Source organism: Pantherophis guttatus, chromosome 5 (assembly GCF_059756535.1).
Source record: "Pantherophis guttatus breed Tessera chromosome 5, ASM5975653v1, whole genome shotgun sequence".
Taxonomy (NCBI): domain Eukaryota; kingdom Metazoa; phylum Chordata; class Lepidosauria; order Squamata; family Colubridae; genus Pantherophis; species Pantherophis guttatus.
This window is the reverse complement of record NC_142067.1, coordinates 60,604,833-60,627,191: the sequence shown is the minus strand read 5'-3', so window position 1 is coordinate 60,627,191 and position 22,359 is coordinate 60,604,833. Positions and strand designations below refer to the sequence as shown.

At 33.8% G+C, this 22,359-nt stretch overlaps 1 protein-coding gene across 6 annotated transcripts in view; it reads left to right on the top strand.

Moving 5' to 3' along the window:
* The window catches only part of USP9X (ubiquitin specific peptidase 9 X-linked), a 117,502-nt gene extending 100,411 nt beyond the window's left edge, over nucleotides 1-17,091 (top strand). For all 6 annotated transcript variants that reach the window (XM_087895221.1, XM_034423840.3, XM_087895220.1 and 3 more), the window contains 9 exons: nucleotides 2,464-2,689; nucleotides 4,082-4,211; nucleotides 5,529-5,714; nucleotides 6,536-6,756; nucleotides 7,862-7,950; nucleotides 10,592-10,748; nucleotides 11,023-11,235; nucleotides 12,477-12,572; nucleotides 14,526-17,091. In XM_087895221.1, the coding sequence (XP_087751347.1) occupies nucleotides 2,464-2,689; nucleotides 4,082-4,211; nucleotides 5,529-5,714; nucleotides 6,536-6,756; nucleotides 7,862-7,950; nucleotides 10,592-10,748; nucleotides 11,023-11,235; nucleotides 12,477-12,572; nucleotides 14,526-14,660 (1,453 nt within the window). In that variant the 3' untranslated portion in view covers nucleotides 14,661-17,091. The remainder of the gene's footprint in view (nucleotides 1-2,463; nucleotides 2,690-4,081; nucleotides 4,212-5,528; nucleotides 5,715-6,535; nucleotides 6,757-7,861; nucleotides 7,951-10,591; nucleotides 10,749-11,022; nucleotides 11,236-12,476; nucleotides 12,573-14,525) is intronic.
* The last annotated feature ends 5,268 nt before the right edge of the window (nucleotides 17,092-22,359 follow it).

Genomic DNA, 22,359 nt, shown 5'->3' with positions numbered 1-22,359 from the left:
TATGTACTTCTCCCTACATCTGAAAATTTGTATTAGTTTCTTTTTATTTTTAGCCCTATTTTTTATTTCAAATCTGTTTTATTTGTATTTGATTGATAGCATAATATAGGATTGATTTAAATTTGGTTGTTGAAATAGTTCCCCTACTTATTTTTCATTCAATTTGTGTCAACCAGTATATACACAGAAATATTCTTTTTTTTTAAATAATCTTTATTTACATTTATCAATAAAAAAAGAAGACAACACACCATATAAATGACAAACAGAACAATAAGACAGATAACATATATGCCTATAAGTAGTACCTTAATAACTTAATATTCGGTACAGTTTATCTATAATATATTCCGAGGGAGATAGAGCAACTAATTTACATTTATAAATCACTTAGGTCTATCCGACCTCACTTTACTTGTATAATATAAATTTTTCAATAAATACAACTCCTAATCTGGTTTGGGTTTTATTTTTCTCTTTGATAGCCAAGTATATAGTTTTTCCCAAGATAAAAATGTTTGTGTTTGGTCTCTATCTTTCAGTTTTTTCGTCAATTTATCTGCTTCCGCACAATCCAAAATCTTCTTTATAATTGCTTCCTCTGATGGGGTATTTTTATTTTTCCAGAATTGAGCATATGTTAATCTCGCTACTGTGATAATGTGTAGCGCAAGATACCATGAATCTTTTTTAATATTTTCCGGTTTGGAGCCGAGCAAGCATGTCTCTGGTCGCCATTCAATCTCTTGATCTAAAATCTCATTAAGCCACTTTTTTATTTTTCCCCAAAATTTTACTGCTTCTGGGCACGTCCACCATTGGTGATAGTAAGTGCCACGCTCAAACCCACACTTCCAGCATTCAGCAGACTGTCCAGTGAACATTTTAGCCATTCTATCGGGGGAGAGATGCCATCTATATAGCATCTTGTAAATATTTTCTTTGTATGCCGTAGAAACTACTAGTTTCATATTCCCCCACCAAATCTCTTGCCATTTTTCCAGATGAATTGAGTATCCAAAATTTTCCCCCCAGGCAATCATTGTGTCCTTTATTATCTCATCGCCAATCTCTAACCTCATCAATAGTTTATAACTTTTAGAAATCATGCCTTTTTCCTGGCCCATCAAAATCTTATCTAACTCCTGCAAATCAACAATTATAACTTTCCTATCTCTGACTTTTTTATATTTTGATTGAATCTGTAGATAGGTCCACCAATCCAATTGTAATCCCTGGGAGTTCAACTCCTGTTTTGATTTTAGCTCTCCTCGTGCATTCAACAAATCTTTGTACATTAATTTTTTCACAGGGTTGTATAATTCTTTTTGTTAATCCATTTTATTTTGTGTGAAGGAACAGGTTTCTCATTAATAATCCCATTTATGTTTAAATAATCCAATATTTGTCTATTCATAAATTCTCATCTATTATCATAATATAAAATCTGTGCTTTGTTCAAAATTTGTTTTCTATATAAACCATAAATTGTTTGAGTCTGCTGAGCTTGTTATATTTGTGGCTTATCAGGTGTAAACAATATAAAATGATTCATTAAATACTATGTTTTATGTTTTTTTTAAAATCTGGATCATAATTATAATAAATTTGACTGCAGAGTATAGACTTAACCCAGCTATCAGTGAATGCTGGGAGATATTTATTACATTTGAAGTAAAAGATAGATTAAGAAATATATAGAATAAGGAAACTGTACTTCCATCTAAACGACATTGAAAGAGTGTATGCACAGAATTTCCTTTATCACTTAAACCGAGAGACTCATTTTATTAACAAGCCAGATAAGAGACACACTGAATGACACTGTATAAAGAATCTTCCCTTATCTGTCTGCCATTTGCTCTAGTGGTTCATAGATGTAAACAAAAGAAACTAATATTTTAATTGCCATATGATTCCAGCAGGATGTAGCCAAAGTTTCATAACAATTAGCAAAGATAGTAAGAAGAATTTGTCATCATCAATTGACATGATCAGCAACTTGAATATTATCTACTTCAAAATAATCTGCCTATCATTTGAACAGCTTTATCTGATGATATACAGATTGAAATGTGGCTCTTTTGAATTTGGTTCTAACTGCCATCAGAGGTTCTGGTTTTGGTTTCTTAAAACAGAACAATAAATACAGTTAATGCAAGCAAGAGTTTGAAGATGCTGAAGAAAATTCGTTAGGTAGGGATTCTAGTTATTGTTAAAACATAGTTAGCAAAGTGAATGTAACACAAGAAAATGGGAAAGGAGCAAAGGAAATTTGAAGGATTTTAGGAAAAGAAGCAGGAAATCTTTGATAGTACAAATTTTCTATAATATTAATTCTATATCTTTGATATATTTAGTATGCCTTAATAATTTTGATTACTTTTATTATTAGCAACTAACTATAATTCATATGTATAGTTCAATATTCTGGAAATTGATATCTTTTAAATATTTTTTCAGGTATGATGCTTTGTGCATTCTCCTTCGTCATAGCAAGAATGTTCGTTTTTGGTTTGCACACAATGTACTTTTCAATGTTTCAAATCGCTTCTCTGAATATCTTTTGGAATGCCCTAGTGCTGAAGTAAGAGGAGCATTTGCAAAATTGATAGTATTTATTGCACACTTTTCATTACAAGATGGACCATGTCCTTCTCCTTTTGCTTCACCTGGACCTTCTAGTCAGGTATGCAACCAAAATGCAATATGAAAAAAACTAGTTTATATACAATAGTATAATAACCTGTTTTGATACAAAGCATCGTAGTTGGTTAACTGTTTATGAATTCATGTTGCTTATATAGGTAGTCCTTGAGTTACAACTCTTCATTTAGTGACCGTTCGAAGTTACAATGGCACTGAAAAAAGTTATTTATGGCTGTTTTTCCACACTTACAACTGTTGTAGCATCCCCATGGTTATGTGATTAAAATTCAGATGCTTGGCAACTGACTCATATTTGATGGTTGCATTGTCCCAGGGTCATGTGATCCCCTTTTGCAAGTCAATGACAAAGCCAGATTCACTTAACAACCATATTATTAATTTACCAACTGCAGTGATTCACTTAACAACTGTGGCAAGAAAGGTCGTAAAATTGGGTAAAACTCACTTAACAAATATCTTGCTTAGCAACAGAAATTTTGGGCTCAAAATTTGTTGGATGGTTGTAAGTCAAGAATTACCTATATTAACTTCCTGAATATTACTGGCAGTTGATATCTGCTTAATATTTAGCTGATTTAGCTTGGAGAGGGAGAGATAATCACTTAAGTTGTGGGGAAAATAGGAGGCAGGACTATTACAGGTAGTCCTTGACTTACAACAGATTGTTTAGTGACTGTTCAAAGTTACAATGGTACTGGGAAAAAATGGCTTTATATTGTTCACATTTATGACCGTTGCATTTTCTCAGTGGTCACATGATCAAAATTTGGGCACTTGGCAGTTGGAATGTATTTTATCATAGTTGTACTGTCCCGGGTCATGTGATCACCATTTATAACCTTCCCAGCCAGCTCCCAACAAATAACGTCAATGGGGGGGGCAAAATTTATGTAATGAATGCACAATTCACTTAGCTGCAGCGATTTGCTTAACAACTTAACTCACTTAACAACTGCATTGTTTAGCATGGAAATTTTGGCCTCATTTTGTTGTACATCGAGGGCTATCTGTAGCTAGGTTGACTGCCTTGAGTTAACCAAATATACAAATATATATTTGGGGTGTGTGTAATGATAAAGAGGTGGAATGTTATTATCATTATTGTGGTTGGTTGCCCACTTAGCCAGATGTTTAAACTGAATTTGGCTTTTTATCAATCTATCAAGACTTTGCTAAGGACCTGAGATAATCAGATGTTGTTTGATTATAGTTGGTCAGACAATTATTATTATTTGTCTACATTATATGCATACAGTGTGGATACATTAAACTAGATCTTCACAGCAGTACATTGTGATTTGAGATTTGTTCCTAGTCCAGTTGGTCCCTTAAAAATATTTAATAAAACTGTAATTTATGTTCTAATATAATTAGCCTGTAAATAAAAAATTAACTCACCTCATTTTTATAGGCATATGACAATTTAAGTTTGAGTGACCATTTGTTAAGAGCTGTGCTGAATCTTCTTAGAAGGGAAGTGTCTGAGCATGGACGCCATTTGCAGCAATATTTCAATTTGTTCGTGATGTATGCCAACTTAGGTAATTTTCTGTTTCTTTCTAAAAGCAATTAAACTAAATGTTCAGATAATTTCATTTGATTATGCCATATTATTCCCTGTTTCCCTTCCCTTTGAAAAAATCCAATCTCATTTAAAGGTTCATGCCATTTTTAATATAGCCCATTAGGTGTTGCAGAAACTCTTTTACAATGAAAGCTGTGGTTTTAAGTTTCTAGAAATTCCCTCCAATTCTTCAGTGAAAAAAAAACAGTAATTGGGAGGCTTCTTTGAAATATGTATTACCAATGTACATTTGAATCCAAGGCTTGAGGGAGTAAAAGATCTGTCAGAACTGGCACGCTCCAAGTTGCACTGATTATAAACAATGCCACCTATTAGGATCCTGGAAGCACACCTCCTCTATAACAATGCCTACCTTCTGGAATTAGGGTTTCCCCCCCCTCCCAAATTTAAATGGCACCTACCCTTCTGGGATTTCAAAGGGCTTTAAAGTCCTGGCTCTTCACTCAAGCCTTTGGAGAGGACAATAGATATTCAGTTCTGTTCCCTGTGCCATCGTTGTATCTTTGTCTTAAGCTGTTTTTATGATTTCTGTCTTATTTTTTTATGTTTTAAGAATTGTAAATCGCATAGTCGCTGAAAGTTTGGTGGTGTATAAATTTAATAAATTATTATGTGTGCATAATCTGCAGTTAGATTCACAGTCTAAGATTGATGGAAACTTAATAATTCAAGTCCAAACCAAGGATGTAGTATTATTATTCAATTTTTATGCAAGCACATTTGGTAAAATGCAAATAAAATATTAACTGGATACTTCTTTTAATGAAGGCGAAGCAGAAAAGTTAGGGAACTTGGAGAGAAAGGAATAAAGAAACTTGAACCTTCACATGTGGACCTGATCTTTTGCATCTGAACACTCTATTGTATCTTATTGAATGTGAAAGATTTGTTTGCTGATTTGAATGATTTACTGGTTGTGATGCGTAACTGAAGAGATTGAATTTTTGTGGATGTATCTAATTTTTTGACATATGCATGGAAGTAATTTGCAATTTATTTCTTCTGGGATGTTTTCCTGACATGACACTCTCAATTGATAGTTTTCAGATTCCATGTAGTCCTCATTCAAATGCTAATTAGATTTGATCATGCTTTTTTGGAATCTACTAGGGTCAACTAGGTGTTGCTATCTGGTTATATTCACATTTCCATTTTTTTCCCAGACATGATCCGGTGATTTAATTATGATATGTATGAATTTTTGTAGATAATATTTTGATAAAATATAATTAGATTCCTAATGATTTTTCCTTTTTATCCCCTTTCCATTTAGGTGTAGCAGAAAAAACACAACTTTTAAAATTAAATGTTCCTGCAACATTTATGCTTGTAGCACTGGATGAAGGCCCAGGTCCTCCAATCAAATACCAATATGCTGAATTGGGCAAACTATACACTGTGGTGTCCCAACTAATCCGCTGTTGCAATGTGGCATCACGAATGCAGTCTTCTATTAATGGTACTATTTTGCGGTTTATAAAAGAATGTATTTAGTATGAAACCTGTCTGATGGGATTTGGATAAATTTTGCTACGTTTCTTATAGATTTAATAATGAGAAATTTATTTAATGAGAAATTTAAATCAGCTGTTATGCATTAGAAATTTCATTACTGTTAGATCTTACTGAATATATTATATCAATATTTTTATAGAGTGATGTATATTCTGTACTGATAAAGAGGTAAGAGTGATCAGGCTCTGAGATGCTTTCTTCAAAAACAGCATGAATCAGTTTGAAGTAGAAAATGAAAATTTTAGTTCCTAGAGTTGATTGCATTGTACAACCGTACTTTTGGTGAATGCTTCCACTTAGAATTGTGGACTGCATTCTGTCTTTAGAAGAAGTACTAGCTTTTACTTTAACACTAGTTTCCTTGTGTTAATTTCATCATAATTTGAATTATACTTTTAAAGAAAATCCTATTATTAAATTTGCTAGTAAAATAGAAATCAATGCCAGTGATACATAAAACTTCCTTTTACTGTTGTTTTAATACAGTTGTCAAGTAACATTACCAAATAGTTAGCTCCAATATGAGAGCATTGCAGTACTAAAAAAACCCACCACATTCTGGAATGACATTTTACATAACTAACTGATGTTCCTGCAAATAATTGCTTCGGAAAATTAATTGCCCATCCATGATCTAGGTCTATACACGAGTTTTCTGTTAAACAGGAGATATGTATGTTTGTGTGTTAGCATGGGTTTTAGAATTTGATGTTATTAATATATATCATTAAGAGCAAAAAATAAAGTACTGCATACTTATTTTAGGTAATCCTCCACTTAGCAATCCATATGGCGATCCTAATTTATCACAACCAATAATGGCACTGCAGCAAAATGTGGCAGACATTTTGTTTGTGCGGACCAGTTATGTGAAAAAAATTATAGAAGATTGTAGTAATTCAGAAGAGACTATCAAACTTCTTCGTTTCTGCTGTTGGGAAAATCCTCAGTTTTCATCTACAGTTCTCAGTGAATTACTTTGGCAGGTAAAAGCAAAAAAAAGGATATCCTATGGAAATGACTTTGTCATATCATTGTTACTGATATATGTACAGTTTGATTCATATCCATATAAAATATTTGCCTCCCATATCTCAAATATATTTCCAAGCAAAATGGCTCCAGCATATTAAAACAAGTAATTAATAGCAGAATTGAAGTTTGTGAACCAGCTCACAGGAATTGGTTTTCTTTATGTCTTTTGTCGCACTGAACTTTAAGGATCGATTTTTACTCTTGAAGAAGCAACTTCAGTGCATGGGAAGCAATTCATAAATAGTTTTCAGACAGTTTAATTCACACTATATGGCAAAACTCAATTAACAAATGATTTTACATGAGATAGACCATATTTCCACAGTGGTTTACTTAATTTGTATAATGAAATTATGACATATATGTTATGCATTAAAATGATACAACTTTTCATTATGGTGTCTTCATGCAGATGAGCTAAATTGCTGTAATAATGAATCTTTATATATAATACACATTTGTAAATAATGGAGACCTTCCCTTTGCAATTAGTACGTTCACTGTAATGTCAAAAGAAAAAGAAAAACCACAGTTAGCTGCAATGTAGCTGCAGTTCTTGGTTTGGTATTACAATACAGTAAACTCACAAGTTGGCTCTTCTATATTTTATTTTAATGGCTTTCTAAAATCAGAAGCTGTAGTCATGTATTAGTAGAATTAGAATATGAATAGGAGAAGGAAAAATAGACTTCCCCAAATTTTTGATAATTGATTTGATATTAATGTGAACTAATCTAGTGGGAATGCATAAAACTTTGGAAAATACTTGTGTGTTTTTAGTATTTTTATTCTAATAAAGTTCAGTGATTTTTACACACACACACACACACACAGAGAGGGGGGGGGGAATGATTACACATGGACATACATACCTAGACTCATAGGCATATGTACAGGAAGAGTAATTAATCATTTAATTATAAAATCTTATTTAAAGGCTTTTTGCCGATAGTTTGTTATGACCTAAAAAGGTTCATAATACTAATTCATGATACATATTATTTGTGATATACGTTTGAATTATCAGAAGTTGTATGTAAATATTTTCCTTTCAAGGTTGCTTATTCTTACACATATGAACTTCGACCTTATTTGGATCTACTTCTCCAAATCTTACTAATTGAGGATTCTTGGCAGACTCACAGGTTAGCATTTGAGATTCTTAGTCTTTTCTTCTGTTTGAAAAACTACTAGAAGCCTAAAATTAATTATTAAGTTGCCTAACAAATGCAAATTTTACTTCTGTAACAATGTAAATTATGTATTTGAGCAAGAGATATTCAGGTGACGATGGGGCACACTATTGCCCCAGAAAAAGACCAGTTAATAATTGGTTGGGATTTATTCAAAGTCAGTCCAAGTTTGAATGACAGATTTGAAATTTATGTATGCATTTGTAGGGGGCGGGGGGAGGTAATGGATAATTATATTTCTAAGGCAAAATTTGTTTCTTCTTCCTGACATTTAAATATTTTATTGGTAAAGTATTATAACTAAAGATGTGTCAAAGTGAAACTGAAAATATAGCATTGCTAATATACACTGTGCATAATTATTAGGCAACCTGTATTTTGGAGGATTAATTTTATTATTGAACAACTACAGTACTCTCGGTCAATCCAAAATGTTAATAAACCTCAAACCTGAATATTTAAGGAAGCAAAAGTTAGGTTTTGGATTTTTTAGGAGAATATGTGGGCACAATTATTGGACAACTAATAGTGTGCAGAATTATTATGCTACTAAATGAAAAAGGGAAATATGTCCATCTCACTCGTTTATTTGCATCTAAGTTGAGAATAATAAACAAACAACTCAAAATGTACAAATAAACATTTCTGACATTTCAAAACAAAAAATCAGTGACCAATATAGCCACCCTTCTTTTCAATAACAGTCATAAGCCTTCCATTCATGGAGTCTGTCAGTTTCTTGATCTGTTGATGATCAACTTTTTGTTCAGCAGTAACCACAGCCTCCCAGACACTGTTCAGAGAGGTGTACTGTTTTCCTTCACCATAAATCTCCCGTTTAAGAAGGGCCCACAAGTTCTCAATAGGGTTTAGGTCAAGTGAGGAAGGGGGCCAACTCATTATTCTTTCATCTTTAAGGCCTTTACTGGCTAGTTACACAGTGGAGTTCTTCGATGCATGCAGTGGAGCATTGTCCTGCATAAAAATCATGCTGGTCTTGAAAGATGCAGACTTTTTCCTGTACCACTGCTTGAAGAAAGTGTTTCTAAAAACTGGCAGTAGGTTTGGGAGTTGATTTTGAGTCCATCTTCAACCCAAAAAGGTCCAACTAGTTCATCTTTCATAATACCAGCCTATACCAGTACCCCACCTCCACCTTGCTGGTGTCTGAGTCGAAGTGGAGCTCTGGGCCTGTTATTGATCCAGCCACGGGCCCATCCATCTGGTCCGTCAAAAGTCACTCTCATCTCATCAGTCCATAAAACCTTTGAAAAATCTGTCTTCAGATACTTCTTGGTCCAGTCTTGCCCTTTCAACGTATGTATCTTGTTCAGTGGTGGTTGGGTTTCAGCCTTCCTTACCTTGGCCATGTCTCTGAGCACTGAAGACCTTGTACTTTTGGGCACTCCAGGTAGGTTGCAGTTCTGGAATATGACAGCACTGGAGAATAATGGATTCCTGGTAATTTCACATTTGAGTCTTCTCAAATCTTTGGCAGTTAATGTGCCTTTTTTTCTCAAGATGTTTCTTGTGACCCTGTTGACTATTTGCAACAAAACGTTTGATGGTTCTGTGGTCACACCCCAATATCTTAGCAATTTTAAGAGTGCCTCTGGAAGACTTTTTACAATTATTGACTTTTCAGAGTCAGTTAAATATCTTTTTTAGCCCATTTTGCCTGAGGAAAAGAAGCTGCCTAATAATTATGCACACACTGATATAGGTGTTGATCTCCTTAGGCCACACCATCCCTCATTACACAAATACAGATCACCTGATTTGCTTATATCCACCAAGCACTTAAGTTTATACAGCTTGGAGGTGGAAAATATAAAGGATGACATACAAAGGATGATATGGTCAAAATACTAACTTGCCTAATAATTGTGCACACAGAGTAATAAAGAATATACAAAAGAGTAATTAAATTATACATCCATAAAGTAGTAGGATATAATTATTTCAATACTTTAACATATCATTAAATCTAGCTATATAGAACTTATATTGCTCCATCTTCTCATTTTTAATAATGTACTGTTTCAGCACAATGATATTTATATAATAGATATTTAACGTTCTGCTATTTAGATGTCTTAATGAATATAGATAAGTGGATATTCTATCAACATTAGTTACAGTTTCAGACATAAAGGTTACAAGGATTATGATTTTTGTTGCTTCTTAAATTGGTCCTCTGCAATTATTTTCCAATATATTCTGTGTTCTCTTTTATTTATTATATAAGAGAAGTTTCTGCTAATATTAAGAAAGTGATACTCATCCACTATGTTTAATTACAAAGCTGGTTGCTATTTTTTAAAACAAATCCCAGAAGAGTGAGGAAAGGTGATTTTAATGAATCCTTCCTTCTTTTGTAGCTCAGAGTATTAATGAAAAAATTGTTATAAAGAGAAATTAGCATAAATTTGCCTTTGCTGAATGTCAGTTCTTTCTTTGTGAAATAACAACACTGGATCTAGCTCTGAGGAGAAGTTGGAAAGGAACAAAACTACCTTTTTATAACAGACAGTTATATAGATTTTCAGCCTTTGTGAAATTCTGATCTTTTGATTTGTTTGGCTTCCCTAAGGATTCACAATGCACTTAAAGGAATTCCAGATGATCGTGATGGGTTGTTTGATACCATTCAACGATCCAAGAACCATTATCAAAAAAGGGCTTACCAGTGTATAAAATGTATGGTAGCTCTCTTCAGCAACTGTCCTGTGGCGTATCAAATTTTACAGGTAATTGTTTCGATATTGTTTGTGTGGTGCTCACTGAAAAAAACCATGGATTGATGGAGGCTTTTTTGGTCACATCTGAATTCTCAGCAGAATAAACTAGCTAAATCAAGTTATTATTTTAGTGAAATCCTGCCTCCCCATAGAAAGACCATTTTTAGTATTTCTTTAATTCTCAGTCATGAGCCACAAGCAATACATTATATTAAAAGCTGAACGGAATGGAAGAGTTGGAATAATTCTTCAAATATGAAATGACTTCATTTTATCTCTACAGAGTAATGGAGATTTGAAGAGGAAATGGACCTGGGCAGTAGAGTGGCTTGGAGATGAGCTAGAACGTAGGCCTTACACTGGCAACCCACAGTATACATACAATAACTGGTCTCCACCAGTACAGAGTAATGAAACATCAAATGGTTATTTTCTGGAGAGATCTCACAGTGCAAGAATGACTCTAGCAAAGGCTTGTGAACTGTGCCCCGAAGAGGTGAGAAATCTAATGTTATTTTGAAATTCATTGGTACACAGATAATCTATCACAAAATTCTTAATAAAATTACAGCTTATATAATAGATATATGGATTGAGACTTTGATATTACACTTTAATATGAGCTTTTAAAACCGGAAATTTATAGTTTGTTTATGCAGTAAGTTAATTAAGTTATTTTGATTGGGTTAAATCTTGAAAAAGAGCTGATGACTTGCATGTTAACATGGGATAGAAAATATTAATGTTAAATACTACATTATACCAAGATGCTGTTTTCCCTTGGTACAACATATTGAGGAAAAAATCCTACATAAAAAGGGAGATCACTAAATCTTATATTTCCATTCTTTTCCAAGTTCTACTCTTAACTTTAAGCACCAGTTGTTCTGTAAATTTGCAGGTTTTTATTTCTTCGATTTTATCAAGATTTCTCCATACTACAAATTAAGCCATAGTAGAGTTCAAAGTTTTTAACTTTGATTATTTTCTTTTCACAATAAAAATCCAGTTTACCATCAAGTGGTCCTGTAACACACGCTTTTATTTAAAACATAAACTGAGAGCCAAGATCAGTGCATTAATATTCCACTGAAAAACTAATTCAGCAACCATTAGAAGTTCTGACCTGACCCTTTGTTACTCCAGTGCTGCATATGCATAGTCAGTGTGAGAATAATCTATTTAAGCAAACATTTTTTGACTTATTAGTAATCAATAAATATTGAATTATATCTAGTTGTTTGAAGCTCACTAAATAAGTGAGTATTGTATATTCTTGCTAGAATAGACGATAGGGCAAAAGTCAGCATAGTCAAACAGGTTTAATTCCAGTGGAACAGAGCCCTGAAAATGTAGTGAGAGGCAGAATATGCAGCATTTTCTATTTTCACCTTTATTAGGAGCACTCTATAGTACAGTACAGAACCTCACAGTGAAGAAAATGTAGATGACAAAAACATAACACTAGTAGAATGATGTTTCTATGGGTCATAGATTAGTGGCAAGAGGGTACCAAGATGTTAAGTACATACATATAAAACTCACTTTGAGAGTGATGCATGCACAAAAATGGAATGACTTGGTTCTGTATTTGGTAATTTAAAAATTATTAGATCTATGAGTTAAAATGTCTGTACTGTGTAAGCTTAACAAATGTATAGCAAAATAATCATTTTTAAATAAAAAACAGATAAAATATTTTGCCAATTTTTTTAATGGAGTGGATTTCATTTCTAGGAACCAGATGATCCAGATGCTCCTGATGAGCATGAGTCTTCTCCACCAGAAGATGCTCCATTGTACCCCCATTCACCTGGCACCCAGTATCAACAGGTGAGCAAAGATGGATCTTAAAGAGAATTTGTTACTTCACTATAGCATCAGTGAAAGGCAGCTCCATCTCTTTCTTTCTAATCACAGCCAGCCTTTTGGACACTGTGCAAACATTTGTTGGTGCTTGCAGGGCAATTTGACAAAGCAAGCCTAAATGCCTCAAAATATCTAAAACTATGTGTACATTTTGCATAAAATGACTGCTAATAATAGAAGACAATTAGCACACTCCAAAAGTTTTAGTCTATCATTCTCAAATCGGTTTGATTATATAAGCTGTAGTTTACAGAAATTGCTGGTAAACATATGTTAGGTCCTGATTGCCAAACATAGTGATGATGTCAGGGTCAGCCCTAGATACTTTGGTGCCTAGGCAAAGTGTTGTCTGCCACACCTATTCATCTCCGCCCCATGTCTTTTATCCCCAGAGCTAGGGTGGGGCTTAGCTAGCAGCAGTGGCTCTTTGGTCCTGAGGACTGCCCCATAGCTCCCAGCTGCTCTCCTCTGCCTTCAACGCATCCACACATCAGGTACCGGACCTAGCTGTTCCTCCTCTTCCTCACCAGCCACCTCCAGAACTGGGGGCTGTTGCCTCTCCATCTGGAGACTGATGGATGGCCCAGACTCCACCTCTGTCTCTATCTCTAACAGCTCCATTCCCTCTTTCCCCTCGCTATGATTGCTTTGATGCTGGTCTCGACTCCCACTCTACCGCCTCCATCTGATTTGGCAGCCAGAGCTGATAGGCCACAATACAAAGTCATAATCTGCCGCCTCCTGGTTTGGCTCATCTTCCAGTTTTCTTAGAAATTTCAAAAAGGCACTCTTCTTTTTTTTCTTCAAGTTTTTGAGATTTAACACTTATTTTTTAGCCCCAGACATTTTTTTTTCTTTTCTCCAACATTTCATCCTATTATACTGGGAAATGATACTAAACGCTCAAGAGTGTGCCTTTATTTCTTTTCGCCTTTTTACTGCGTTTTTCAATTTGGTGCCTGTAGACCTGTGTCTTCTTAGTCTTAGTCTAGAGTTGGGCCCAGGGTAAGGGTTATGCTTCAGTCAGCATTGATCTGATTCTACAGTTCATTTGCAAGGTTATCTGAAATAGTTCAAGAATAGTTTGTGTGGTGGATTTTGAATTTTCAGTTTTCTTAACAGGCATGAAGGAAAGAAATTACATTAAATGCAAGTGTATAAAATTAATCTCTTAAATGTTATATGCTGCTAAAATACCATACTCTGCAAAAGTAAAATCATGTTATTTGATATGAATTATCTTATAATAATTGCATTGTTTGTTTTCTCTTTATTAACCTATTTGTTAAATTGATTAGTATTAGTTCCTGCTTATTTGCCTTCATTTTGCTTTCTTTACTAATGTCTCTAGATGTAGATCTAGTTGTCACAAAATTGATCATGTTTTATTCATCACCTCCCTTATCTGTAAATATATGGTTTATTCTCAAGAGATTGCTTTTCTCTCTTCCAAACTTGCACAGCTAATTTTTATTTCAATTTTAGATTATAATTGATCCCAGATTATATTACATTATTATATACAAAATTTTTAAATTAATTTAGTTAATACATATGATGTAAATTATTTTACTATGTTTGACTCAAAGACTATGGTATCTTGGGGGCAAAAAAATTAATGACTGATTTCTTTAATAAATAATGCTACTATTCTCACCATTTCAATTCTGAATATTCTTCCCTTCTTTTCCCCCAGCTATTCATTTATATTGATTGGATAGCATCTTTATTTTTCTTCAGTTCTCGCATATAGTTAAAAAGTGAATTGACATTTTGGTTTCATTATAAATTATTTTTTGTTTTATTGTTGTTAACAGATACGTTTTAATCTAGACTGTTACAAACTAGTCCACCAAGCAGCTATTTAAGTAAAGAAAGTCGAATAATTGTTCTTAAAATGTATTTTCTTTCTTGCAGAATAACCATGTGCATGGACAACCATATACAGGTCCTGCAGCACACCATATGAACAATCCTCAGCGAACTGGCCAACGAGCACAAGAAAATTATGAAGGCAGTGAAGAAGTTTCACCACCTCAGACAAAAGAATAGTGAAAATGCACATAATTAACTTGCTCCATCAAGACTGTGCACCCAGGCCTTACAGTCCAACTTTTCTCTGTGTCTGGCTGATATTTAGAAAAACTATTCCTAATCAACATGGAGTGAAGAGTCTATTCACTGTCTTATCTGCAGAAAATTGCTGTCAATATATAACCTGCCTGCAGTGGAAAGTGTATAGTGTTTTGTAATAAATGGCCTGATGCTAATGTGTAAATGGCAAAGGTGTATATAGTATATTAATGTTTGACTGTTAATTCTTAAACAAGAAACTTTTTTTTTGTCTTGAATGAGACTCACAGATCTACAACAATTAATTTCTTGATATATCTGCTGCGCTCTACAACCAGTGTTGCCTGCCTAATGGCAGTTAGATCAACTCAACTCCTTACCCTTGCCCCACCCAAAAAGTAAGCCTCTTCATGTCAACCAGAAAAAATACTTTCATATAATTCTTTGCCACTGGAGTCCATTTTACTATGAGCATCATAATGACTGGTAACCTTTTAATTCTTTGGTTAATGTGGAAAATTGGTGATATACCTTGTTTCTAGGTCTTTTTCCATTGCCTTTTCCATTCTGGTATTAAGTTAATCACCTGAAGCTATAGTTAAGCTGTAACATTTAGCATGGCTTCACACCAAGTTAGAGTAGCCAGTGAGGAAAGAAAATTTCAGTTGTCCAAAATGACAACTGCTGTTTAAACCCTTTTCTTCAGACACCTGGGTTATAAAACAGGAAGGGAGGGTTGGGCAAAGTGGCCGATGACTTTCAGTTGCACATAGGTTCCTCACATCTGATGTTTGACAGTTCTGTCTCTGGATGGGGTAAAAAATACACTTAGTTTTCAGTAATAAGAAATTAAAAAAATTTAAAACAAATATGCAAATTTTGCTATGCCAGGATGCCTGGAGCATAACAGACTGTATTTGGTGTGCTTGTTTTGTTTCTTCAATAGAGCTTATTTGATAAAACTTCTAATACTTTCCTTTATACTGCACTGCAGTGAAGTGGAAGTCAACAAAATCACACAATACTTGTGAGTGCCACTGCACCAAGTTAACTTGCTGATTTTCTGCTCATGCACAATTCTACTTGAAAGCAAGAATTGTCTTAGCTCTATATCCATTATAAGAGAAATCTTAACCTTAGGAGCAGGGTTTGATTAAAGTAAATAAACTACTGGTTAGTCAAATATAAACCCGAGGTATCTGTTCCAGAGTAAACATTTGTTTTAAGACTTCAAGGAACTCATCAGTAAATACTGTATTTAAATTAAAATTGGTAACTTGAATGTGTGTAATTATTTTGGAACCTGTCAAAAAACCAAATACCCCTGCAAACAGATACAGCCCACCCTATACTATTTAAATATTTGCTGTTTTATTTTATAGAAATTATTTTGCTGAATTCACAAATAGAATTTGATTTAAGAAGATCATTTTTGTCCTGTGGTATGTGTGTGTGTTTTTTTTTAAAAAAAAACAGAATGCACAGGTAGTTGAATTCTGTGCAGTATACTGAATTCTGGAACAAAAGTCACAGTGAGATTTGGTGGACAGAAATTTGACCCTTTACAAAGAATAAAAAAAGAAACCTGTCATAGTTTCTTAATGTGACTATCTTGTACTTTTTGTATGTTTTATATGTATATATATATTTAACGAGCACAAGCTTTCTGGTATTTTTATTAAGTTAATATAAACAATGCTGCTTATCAAATTTAGGATTTATAGTTGAAATAAGTAAAATGAGGAAATCACAGATTTCTTTTGGATTTAGTGTAACTAGAGTCTTAACACATTTTTATTCTAGGTAACAGTATTTATGTTACCCTTCCAGGTTTGCTCTAATATACTTGTTATGTTTTAATAGCATTTTCTTGGATTGGTTAACAACATTTGATTGAAGCTTTACCCATCCGTTTGGGTAAATTTAGTACTAGCTTAAACAAAATAATACTCTGATTTTGTGTTAGAACCTCAAGCAATCCCTTGGTCCAGCATTTATTGTTAGATGTTATTTCAAAGACTCTTTTTGCCTTCCAAAACAAGGTAGTTATTGCTTCAGCCTTGGGGGTGGGGAGGGGGAGAAGCAAGTGTGACACAATTGTGGAACTTATGTTCACAATGCTGTATGTTTTTTACCCTCCATGGGGGAACATGTTTTCAAATGTTCAGCTTAGGGTTGTTAGTAAACTTACAGAAAACTGTACGAGAGTATGGCTGGTTGGAAGTCAATGGGTAGCAGAAACATGAGAATTCTTTTTGCTTTTGGCAAAATGTTAGATTTGTTCCTTTTAAAATGTTCTTTGCAGTAATTTATGCTTCTGTCAGTTATGGCAACAGTAGCTTCAAAACTGTAATTTTATTACCTCAGTATTGATGGCACACATTAAAGCCAAGTCCTCAAAGTGCCTAAATGTTTGATTTTACTTTTCCTTTTATTGTTGAATTCTGTTCTTTTTTTAACACCTAAGGAGAAACTGCTGTCTTCCATAAAAGTCATTCACCTAATGTTAATCTTACCTTTTTAAAAATAATTTTATGATTCAAACAAAAGTAAGTTGAACAGCTATAGAGAAAAAATAGCAATTTTCTTACCAGAATGTATTTATAAAAATAGCTTTCATTTTTATAGGACCAATTCTATATGTGTATAACTCTTTATCACTGAGCTCAGTGAATACTAAATGTTTTGTTTTAGTATTCTCACTGCTAAACTCTATCCTAATTAAATAAGTATGCATGGCTCCAGCTTGCTGTTTTTTAATGTATTTTCACTTTGAAAGATCTTTTGAATGCCAAAAGTCACAGGAGCCTCATTCATTAAAATCAAAACAAAACTAGATTCTAGTCTTTAGCAGTTGTGGGAAATAAGGGTAAGCATGATTGCAATGATCTCTGAAAACCAAGCAAGAAGTAAAAAACATCCAAAATAGAATTTTAAACTTCATAATCCTTAAATTGCATAATGTAGTTTGTTTTGAGAATTAGTTTTAGAAATGCATGTATTGATTTGCTTTCCTTTTCAAACAGAATTAATACAAAATAATGATATAGAGAATGTGTATATATAGAGATAACTTTTGAATGTCCTTTGTTCATAAGTGAATTAAAAACAGTAAGTATTTGAAATAGTCAGTGTAGAGTTAAGAATAAAATAGTTTTTCTTCCCTCTTTTGGAACACTTTCTTATAGAAGAATACATGATCTTGCCACTGCTATACAGGCAATCTTAAATGAAGTTGCACTTTGATGAAAAGTATATTCCTTAGGTGAAATAATCTGAAGAACTATCCCAATAACACTCCTGTGTATTCCATTGGAGCTTGATTAAAATACAGTTTTGTTTTTCTGACAGTCCTAATGCTCACTGATCTCCATGTAATATTTATTAAAAAAAAGTAATATTACCAAATGTTATATGGCTAAATGTATGTGCTATATAAAATAGATCGTTATGAATATTGTTAGCACAGGTTGTGCTAGTATTCACATTCTTAAAAACTATTTTACCAAAAAAAAAACCCTCAGAAATTTCTGCAAGAAATAAATACTTCAGAAAAGTACAAACATTTTTCTCTCAAATGAGATTATGGCAAATTGAAGAAAAGTACGATAGGGCAGGTTCACACTTGTATGTGTACCATTTCATGATACTCATGCCACGTGGTGATTTGTATATTATTGAGTCATAAATTCAAATGTTTTGGCTGAAACATTTGCAGTTTTGCAATGATTTCTTTCCTAAGAATGAAAAAAGTTGACAGAAGAGAGCTTCTATCTCTTCCTGTTTCTTCTAACAGTCTATCCTGAACTCAAGAAGAATCCTTTATCTGAATTGGAACAGTTTTCTCCTCTGTGTGACACAGTTCAACTTAGTTATCTTCTATCTCTAAGAAACTATTTGGGGGAATGGGGAAGAGGTAGCTGAAATGTACTGTTTTCCATTTTCTTTTATAATTAGTTTACCAGATCCAACTCTTTTTTTTCCAAGGAGTCCATCCCAATACTGTAAATAGAAGCAAGTTGCCACCTATTAATCCTGTTTTAGTTATACATTTGACTGTAGGCTCTTATCAACTTTGTTTGGCTGGTTGAACCATTTAAAAAGAAGAAAGTTTTTCCTTATTTTAAATTTTGAAACAAAATGGATAAAATCTACATGTGTTCTGTCTTTATTAGTTTCTCAACTTCCTATTTTTGAAATTAATTAGGCTTTTCTCTATTTGTCTAATTATTTAAATATGGCTACAGAATTAATATTGTTCATTATATTAAGATATTTCTGATACTTCCTATTTTGTGAGGAATTTTACACTGAATTACTCTTTTTTTCCAAATCAAAACATTGCATAAATTATGTATTGAAGTAGATTTGAATCACAATGGCTTCCAGGTGTCTAAAAAAATAAATACTACAAAACATGTATTTGGGACAGGCCTAACTACAAATCAGAGCTCACTAGATAGCCTTGGGCAAGTTACTCCTTCAACGTCAGACTCTTTTATTAAGGTAAAGTACTATAGTTGTGTGCAAAAAATGTATGCATCTTTGGTCAAATCACAGCAAAGCTGAAAACAGGTTGAATTTTCAGCAAGACAGTGATCCAAAACATACCTCTGATTCAGTTTGTTTAAAATAGCTAATTTTTTTTGAAATGGTCTTCAAGGTCAATCAAATGGCCTTCAAACAATCTTCAAGATTGTTTCTGAGTTAGAAATATTACGCGAGGGGGAGAGAAGGGGGCAAAAATAAAAAGTCCAAATAAGACTAACAACGGAAAAGTGAAAGCTGCTAACTTCTGCCAAAGGAAGTCATGGGAATGTCTGTTAACTGACACAAGCACAATTGTCAAATTGTATGCCAAGCAAATTATATATATTTTCTATAGATCTTTTAATTCATTTTGCTTTTTCTTGATCCAATAATAATTCTAAAATTTATTAAACAGCTTTTGTCCCCCCCCCATCACAATGATGCCAAAAATATTTGTTTTGTTTTATTTGATATGGATTAATTTTCTGACCTCTTTAAAAAGAAAAATAATGTATTTTCAAGATTTTACTAAATTAATTTTTGGGACAAACTGGATGACATTTTTATTGTTTTGCTTTTCTAAACATGCTATCTTTTTGGTAGTTCATCCTTTTGTTCTTTTTTAAAATGCATCCATTGCTCTTAGTGTAAACAGCTAAATGTTCACTAAATTCATGGTGTACTTTGTTATTTCTTTTCTTTTTTTAATTACTTTAATTGCTAAAAGATTCTGATTGTTCCTGCACATGTGTTTTCTGTATGCCTCTTTTTCTATACTGGCTTACCTCTGAATAATAATGCAATATTGGTTAATTTACCTTTTTTTATAATTTCAAGTCTGTTTTTGAATCTCAGAAAATAATGTGTCGTATTCAGTGCAGTATTATGGTTGTTTGACTGATTTCTTAAAATAGTAACTTTTGAACAATAACTGTTCTAAACCACTTAGCTCAGTGAAGTGCTTTCTTTGTATTGAGCTATGGTGATACAGTGGTTAGAATGCAGTATTGCAGGCTACTGCCAGCTGCCAGCAGTTCAGCAATTCAATTCTCACCGGCTCAAGTCTTCCATCCTTCCAAGGTGGGTAAAATAAGGACCCAGATTGTTGGGGGCAATATGCTGACTCTGTAAACCACTTAGAGAGGGGAGCTGTAAAGCTTTGTGAAATGGTATATTATTCTAAGTGCTATTGCTACTGCTAAGTGCTATCCTGCATCCAGGGCTTTCTCCCTCCACTGAAGTCGCCTCACAAATGGGCGCTGCATCCAGGAAGGTCCAGTGTCTGCATATCCACATGCACCCACTTGTCTTCCCACCAAAGAAGGGCTAATAGTGCAGTGGGTGTAAACTTGGATTTCCTGTTACAAGAGTTTATATTATCACTTACAAAGGACATAGGGGAATTTAAGTAAAGAGCTGGAACTAAAATCCAATGAACATGGCTATGATTTCAGTACAGGTATGATAACCTTTTCTTTCTTTGGGACTAATTATTCAAAATATATTGCAATATTTTTATTTTTAAATATTGAAATGTGTTTTCTTTTTTATAAATGCTACATGCTTTCTCAATCAGTCTTTTTTTTAACCTTTTTACCTGACATGATTTAAATTCTGATGTTTTGTTTTTGTATTTAAATACATTTTTTTAAAAATGAGCAAGATTTATTAGCGTCTTAATAAATATTCTGTTTTCCTAATAGACATAGGCTCTTGCAGCTATAATAGATTGTTCAGGTAATGCTGTCAATATTATTGACCAATAGTTCTAAAAAGACTGAAACTTTGCTGTTTTGAACATTGTAACTTCTAATTTGCAAGTAGCAAGTAATAATCCTCCAGAATTTATTCAATGGCAATTTGAGACAGGACTAGCTCAGTGAAGAATGCCAAGAGAAACATCTGGAGGGCTAAAGGGTCTGCAACGTATTTGGTGTACTACTTTGGATCCCATGGAATGTGATTTCCCATTCCCAACCTTTCCTCCCTGCCCTTCCAATACTGTACTTCCAGATTCCACTGGTTTTTGAAAGCATGGGAGCAGGAAGCTGCATTGAGAAGGGAATTGTATTATCTCAGCACTGAGATATGCTGATTGGATAAGGAAGAGGCTAAAATGCTACCCTGTTTCCCCAAAAATAAGACCTATCCTAAAAATATGTTCTTGCATGTTTTTTACGTGTGCACCTAATACAAGCCCTACCTGCTCCGAAATAAGCCCTACTTAAGAGCCTGTACAGCCACCCACCCACCCATTCTGTCTGGTTGCTCACAGTGCCGCAGCAATGAGGTGAGCCGGGATGGTGGAGCTGCCCCATGTGCCCTGCACCGGCTTATCTCAGGGCCCCCACTGCCAGGCCATCCACACCCCAACACCTGCCTCACGGCGATGGCACTAGCATCCATATTCAATAGGAGCCCATGTGGCCACCAGCCCACTTCTGCTTGCTTGCAGTGCAATGAAGCAGGAGGCGGGCTGGTGACATGGCCGCAAGATGAGGCAGGTGTCAGGGCATGGATGGCCTGGCTGCGTGATTATGAACTCTTCTTCAGAATGAAGGCAGGTCCATGTTTTTAAACATTTACATCTGTTGAAACAGAATAATTAATGGTAAGGCCAATCTTCCATTATCAAATAAAATAGGTATTTGAAATACTTGTTAATTCATTTACATTCTTCTTAAAGTTGAATATTTATATATTATTCTATCAATACTATAAACCTGTAAGGGGGGAAATTGAGGGTGGCCTTTAGAGAAATGCTGTACAAAAAAGGGATGGACAGAGAAGAGATATAACCTTTCTCTCTCCATTAGATCTTTATCCAAATCAGAGTCTGGAGTTTATAGATTAATATCATCTATGCTCCTCTACAGAGGGGATATTTTTAAAAAGCCCAAATATTCATCCACTTTCATCATTAACAAAAGTTAGCTTTTTCAAAAGTTGTTAATTTCAGAATGTTAACTTCAACCTTTTTATGTATTATCATTAGCAGTTAGTGTTGCTGGAATTTATGCTTTGGATAACTCTTATCATTATAAAGTTGGTTCTAAATGTTGCATCTTGTTTTATTTTGCAGTATTGCTTTTTGCAACATTAGAGGTGCAAAACCTGTAAAATCCATGAAACATGATTTGATTTTAAT